General features: G+C 44.7%; 1 protein-coding gene across 1 annotated transcript in view; it reads left to right on the top strand.

Annotated features, from left to right (window-relative positions):
- The first annotated feature begins 2,469 nt into the window (after positions 1–2,469).
- Positions 2,470–6,547, top strand: part of TTC33 (tetratricopeptide repeat domain 33) — a 38,410-nt gene continuing 34,332 nt past the window's right edge. The window contains exons 1-2 of the mRNA XM_054178481.1: positions 2,470–2,529; positions 3,202–3,462. Coding sequence (XP_054034456.1) covers positions 3,242–3,462 — 221 coding nt within the window. The 5' untranslated portion in view covers positions 2,470–2,529; positions 3,202–3,241. The remainder of the gene's footprint in view (positions 2,530–3,201; positions 3,463–6,547) is intronic.

The following is a 6,547-nucleotide window of genomic DNA, read 5'->3' as shown; positions in this document are numbered from 1 at the left end:
CAAATATAGATTGGTCAAGAATGTTACTCTCTGTTCTCTTGCTTACTCCTGTTGGAGTATATTGAATTATCTTGCCTTTGTAGTATACTTTTTCAAAACCATGGATGAACCTGAATTGTCCATATGCAATATAACTCACCTGGTAATGGGTAAAATTCATCTTGGTGGTGCAATATTAAAAAACCCTTTCATGCTTGTCTTGATACGAGTGTTTAATACAGACTTGGAAATAAAGTTTATTTTACCAGTTGATTACTGTTGTAAGATATGAAGTCCTGTTCTTTTAACAAATATGTGCCTACTTCCAATGTTAATTTCTTTTGACAAAGCTGAATGGCAAAAATGCTTGTTTATAACTGTATAACTTTTTAAACTTTCAGAACTAAATAAACATGAAATACTGAACCAAAGTTTGTGAAGCTGTGTGCGTGCTATCTTCTAGCATTAAGCATGTTACAAATTAACAAAATACCTTTTAACAGTCCTTGTCTAAAAGCAACAGCAGCTAGGATTTTAGAGTAAGCAGCACTATGAGAGTGTACTGCAGACTTCCCAACTTGGCAAGCTGGGCCATGAACTCTGTGAACCTGGCTCACTGTTTTCCCTTGGATCCTGTAACCCCTCTTACAAGAAAGGAAGTTGAGGTGGAAGGAACACTATATTCACTGTAAAATCACAGAATGGTCTGGGTTGGAAGGCACCTCCAAAGGCCATTTAGTCCAATCCCCTCTGCAGTGTAAGCAGGAGCATCCTCCACGAGGTCAGTGTGCCCAGAGTCCTGTCAAGTCTCACCTTGAGTATCTCCAGGGATGGGGTCCCAACCACCTCCCCAGGCAACCTGTTCCAGTATGGTAAAGAACTCGTTCCTAACAACCAATCTCTAGTTCGAACCATTGCCCTTTATCCTATCACTGCAGGCCTTTGTAAACAGTCTCTCCATCCTTCTTGTAGGCCCTCTTTCAGGTACTGGAAGGTTGTAATTCGGTCTCCCTGGAACCTTCTCCAGGCTGAATAGCCCCACCTCCCTCAGGCTGTCATTGTAGCAGAGGTTTTCCAGCCCCCTGATCATTTTCATGGCCCTCTGCTGGACCAGCTCCATCAGCTCCAAATCCTTCCTATACTGAGGGCTCCAGACCTGGATGCAGTACTCCGAGTGAGGTCTTAAGCAGAGCAAAGAGTGCCAGAATCACCTCACTCAATCTGCCAGTCACACCACTTCTAATGCAGCCTAGGATGCAATTGGCGTTCTGGGCTGCAAGCTCCCACAGCCTGCTCATCCCCAGCTTCTCATTCCATCACCACATTCAAGTCCTTTTCCTCAGGGCTGTTTTCTGTCACCTTATACAGTAGTGTGTAGCGATAGTGGTGACTGTTCCCTTTTACTCTGCTCTGCAGTCACTTGCCTTATTTTACATCTTCCACTTTGTTCTTCACTGTGGAAGGTTCATTTACCCCTGTAACTAGGGAGTGATTTCAAGCTGTAGCCTATCATATTTTTGTCCTTTTGGGGGAAAAATACCCTCTTTTAAAGCTATGGTCATTTTTCCTTGTAGTATTTTCAACAGTAAGGCAGGAGGACTTCATGATAACTTGCCCCCTGAACTGTTAGATGGGGTCAGGGAGCAGTACAATCCCCCTGAAATCCATGAGGAAGTATTGGGACTTGCTGAGCCACTTGGATACTCTCAAGTGCCTGGGACCAGCTGGGATCCATCCTAGGGTGCTGAGAGAGCTGGCAGATGAGCTGGCCAAGCCGCTCTCCATCATTTTTCACCAGTCCTGGCTCACCAGAGAGGTCCTAGATGATTGGAAGCTGGCCAATGTGATGCCCATCCACAAGAAGGGTCGGACGGAGGAACCTGCAAACTACAGGGCTGTGAGCCTGACCTCAGCGCCAGGCAAGATTATGCAGATCATCCTGGGGGCAATCACAGCGCACCTGCAGGACGGCCAAGGGATCAGGCCCAGCCAACATGGATTTAGGAAGGGCCCCTTCCGTACTCCCATATGCAGTACCTCTATGCGGAACTACGGGATGCGCTGAGCTGATGCAGTTAAAATCCTCGCAGCTGCATCTCCCGCCGTGCCGCTGGGAACAGGGCAGCCGGGGGCTCCCCACGGCGCGCTCCTTCACTGGGCTGGCGCTTCCAGCCGTGGCGGCGTGCCTCCCGGTCGGTTTGTGAAAGCGGAATTTCATCAGCGCTTACGCACACCCTGGCGCCCTCCCGTCCCTCCCCAGGCCGGGGCTTGCGGGGCAGGGGCCATTCCCGGCAGAACTACAGCTCCCGGTCTGTCCCGTGGGACCGGTCGCACGGTTGTCTCAGGGGCCGCGAGAGGCAGTGGTTGCTGCTTGTCCCCTTTCCTTTCTCCTCCCGCCTCCTGCCCCTTCCCTCTACTCCTTTCCCCTCCTTCATGCCTTCCCATGTCCGTTCCGCGGCTGCCGCACGTCCTTCCGCTTCCTGTCGGCTTGGGGTCAGGGGTCGCATGGTCCTTCCAGCTTGAGGAGAAGTTCCCGGAGGAGAGTGACAGGTAGCGGCTTCTTGCCTGGATGGGGGACCGCGGGGGAATGCGGGGCGGCGCCGGGGTCTCCTCCGCGGGGAGGCAGGAGGAGGACGGGGGCGCAGCCGACTGAGGACATGGCGTGCCTTAGCATTGCTCCGCTCCTGCCACCTCCCTGGTGGTGCTAGGCCTCACTCCCGGACGGGCTGAGCGGTGGGCCATGCCCCGCCGGAGACGCCCGGCCCGGGAGTGGGTCGCCAGCTGAGAAGCGGCCGTCCCATGGAGCTTGCCGGCGGGCGGCCAGGCCGCGGGCATCTGGGGTTGTGTAGCGGGAGCTGTGCGTGCCCCGCGCAGCCCGCCGCCGTCTCGGGTGGTCTCCGTTCCTGGAGACGCACCGCGCACCCCGTACCGACTCGTTCCCTTTGTGCTTTTGTTTTGTTTCTGGTGTGGTGTCTTCAGACGTTTGAAAGCTTTATGGTGCGTCAGAATTCTGACTTTCCTCCCTTTTATTTATTTATTTATTTATTTTCCGCCTTCGTGTTCGAGAACATCTTCAAGCTGGGCTCAGAATAGTAGTTGTCCCACAAACATCCTGGGGAGGCTGATGGACGGAATTTGTGTGGGGGAGAGGCAGTCTGCTCCGTGTTACTGCTTTTGAATTGAAATGAATGAATCGCCTTTTTTCTTTTGCTTACTTCGTAGCTAAATTACCTGACTACTGAGAATACATCTTGTTCTCCAAATGGCTTCTTTCGGGTGGAAGAGAAAGATTGGTGAGAAAGTGTCAAAAGCTACTTCTCAGCAATTTGAGGCAGAAGCTGCAGATGACAAGGATCTGGCTGATGATGATGATACTAACTGGGTGCATGCATCTAAGAGAAGAAAGGAAATTCTCTTAGAAGACTGTGTAAAGAAAAGTAAGGAGCTGAAGGATGAAGGTGCAAATTTGGCTGAAAATAGGAGGTACTGATGCTATCTTACTCTTTTTTTTTTTTTTTTCCATTGTCTGAATAACTGCTGAATGATATTTTAATCCTTTCTCCAAAAGCTAGATAATTTACCAGCAGTTGCATTTACATTTTCTGCTCTTGAAAAAATATGATTCCTTAATTAGTGGTACTAAATAAGTTATTTCCTTTGGTGATGCTGGCAGCCGTGAAATGAAGTCTGTATTCCAGCTCACTTTTGCATGTTCATATAATATAAAAATGGTAGAAGGAGGGAGATGAGAAACTTACTGGATCTGAAAGTTTGAAACATACAGAGAGATAATCCACACTGTACATAATGATTATCCTACTGTGGTAGCTTTCTTTCTTGTAAATGTATCTTTTATTTAGAATAAGTTTATTTGCATGTGTACAGTGTCTATGCATATACTGCAAGGCAGCTAATAGAATATTGATCCCTCTAATGCTTCTGGAAAGTCAGTTTCAGGGGGCTGCTCTGAAGATCCTCTGATAGTAGTGAGTCTTGAGACTTTGGCAAGTTCGGAAGGATATTGCAAAGGTGGTTGCATTGGCCTATTATGCTCTGAGCAGAAGGTAGAGTAGCGTAGGCTTGGAATATGGAAATGGAGACTGTAAGTAACAAATTAACTGTATAATTTCAACAGACTTTCTTGGGGATGGGGAGGAGGGAGGGAAACAGTTCCTAGAACAATCTCCTTAAAATTTTCAGAATAATTGATACCTGAATCTGTATCTTTATTTGCATGAGAATCTCTGCTTTATTCATTGTCCCAGATCAGAGATAACATTATTTTCCTGGTAGCAACAATTATGTAAGAAGTCTGTATGCACTCCTGAGCTGTTAAACTTAATGCTAAGGAATTTCACCCTAAAAAAGAGTTCCTTGGGCAATATGGAGGAGAGAACAACTTGGAAGTTTAAAGCATACAAGTTTACATATCATAATAAACACAATCTGTATGTGGTTTGATCTGTTTGAAAAAATAGTAAATATAAAATGTCTTTGAGAAAAGGCTTATTTTCAAATACTTAGATGCATTTTCCTCTTTTGACTATTCACTTGAATACTGACACTGTTCAGGGAGGGCAGTGATTCACTTCTGTATACCCTTTTGTGTTCTTGGGTATTTTCACTCCTGAATAAAATTTTGAAGCCTTTTGAAATTGTCTTTAAACCAAAGTAAACTCAATAAATTTTAAGCATTCTGACATTGTATTAATCAAACCTTTTAATGGAGTGGCTGTATAATTCAGTTACCTTAATACTAATAGCTGAAAACACTGAATACACAAAGTAAGGCTGTTAATATTAACATCTTTGGTTTTACACTGGAAATATCTCATACAGTGTTCTGGAAAAAGGTAGGTCTGTTATGTCCCTTTCAGGATATAAAGATTGTGCTTATAACCTTGAGAAAACAAAATGTTTTCATTCTACATCTAAAAATCATTAATATTTACTGTACTTGCATATATTAAAAAGATTTTTATTGTTGTCTTATTCTCTGTTCTACCTTTGCTTTCCTGGTATATTACTTTGGATGTTGTTTATCTTTTCTGTGATTTTAGTGTTCTCTTTTGATTGTATTATGCAAAGTGCAATAAAACTTAAGCAGCAGCAAATAACTCTGTTGTATATGTGATTTAGGGCAGGGAGAGACAGGCTGCTGCTTTTTATTTTTCTGAGCAGCAGGTAGTTTTTTATGCTCTTAATATCTGGAGTTGGTCTTAGAGATTGATCTTTCATTTTTCTGTCAGAGAGCAGTGCAAAACTTTAACCCATCCCTAAGTGGCAGCATAAGAGTTTTTAATGAGTTTAATGAGAACTGTTACTAATCAGAGGTGCTTTATAAGAGTTACTGAGAAAAACTGAGTGGCTTTTGGGAAGCTAATCTTGGGTATATTAAGAAGAGTGTAGCCAGCAGGTTGGGGGAGGTTCTCCTCCCCCTCTACTCAGCCCCAGTTAGACCACACCTGGAATGCTGTGTGTAGTTCTGGGTTCTTCAGATCAAGAGGGATGGGGAACTACTGGAGAGGGTTCAGCAGACCACTATGAAGATTATTATGGGATGGGTGCATCTCTCTTAAGAGGAAAGAATGAGAGACATGGGGCTGTTTAGTCTGGAGAAGAGAAAGCTGAGAAGAGACCATATCAATGAAGGGTGGCTGTCAGGGGGATGGAGACAGTCTCTTCAGTATCCAGTGACAGGGTGAGGGGCAATGGAAATAAACTCAATCACAGAAAATTCCATCTAAACATGAGAAAAAACTTCTTTTGCTGTGAGGGTGACAGAACACAGGAGCAGGCTGCCCAGAGAGGTTGTGGAGTCTCCTCTAGAGATCTTCAAAACCCAACTGGATGCATTCCTCTGTGACCTGCCCTAAGTGATCCTGCTTTGCAGGGGGGTTGGACTCCATGACGTCTGGAAGTCCTTTCCAACCCTTACCATTCTATGAATCTTTTCCATGTTAACACTCTTAGGATTAAGAGAAGTTTTGAGTATCTCTGGAGAGGGAGACATTCACAGAAATTCACAGTGGGAGTTTTTATTACACAGGAGGAATAGTTGACATTCCATTACAGGGAATTTCAGGAAGTAGGCTGAAAGGAATATTGATTCTCTGCAGTGGAAAATGTTGTAACTGTAAATGTTTCAAAGTTACATGGCCTATTTCTTAAATACACATTTGTACAACGTACACAGACTCAGGTAAATAATCAAATGCTGAGTATAGATTGTGTCCTAAAACAGCAAAGAATAATAACAGTAAAAAAAGGTTTGATTTGGATTAGGTAAAAGGATGGTATCCCTCTCATTGAAGAAACTCAGAAGAAAAGCAAAGACAGCACTGGAGAGTTACTAAGGTGGTACCTCAGGTGGTGTTACTTGTGGAGTAGAGAGAAAGGGGATCCTGAAAGGGAGCAGACTTGGGAAGAAGCAAGGGACTAAGTAAAGAATGGAAAGTCACTTCTTGTGGAAAAGAGATTCTGAGTTAATGTGCATGGCAAAGTCAATATAACGGTGAATTTCATAAGCCGATCTACTGTTACTTAGCTAGAGTAGTGATTGCTACCT

The sequence above is a fragment of the Dryobates pubescens genome, chromosome Z (genome assembly GCF_014839835.1).
Source record: "Dryobates pubescens isolate bDryPub1 chromosome Z, bDryPub1.pri, whole genome shotgun sequence".
Taxonomy (NCBI): domain Eukaryota; kingdom Metazoa; phylum Chordata; class Aves; order Piciformes; family Picidae; genus Dryobates; species Dryobates pubescens.
Note: the sequence above shows the minus strand (reverse complement) of the source record. Positions and strands in the feature narration are given on the sequence as shown.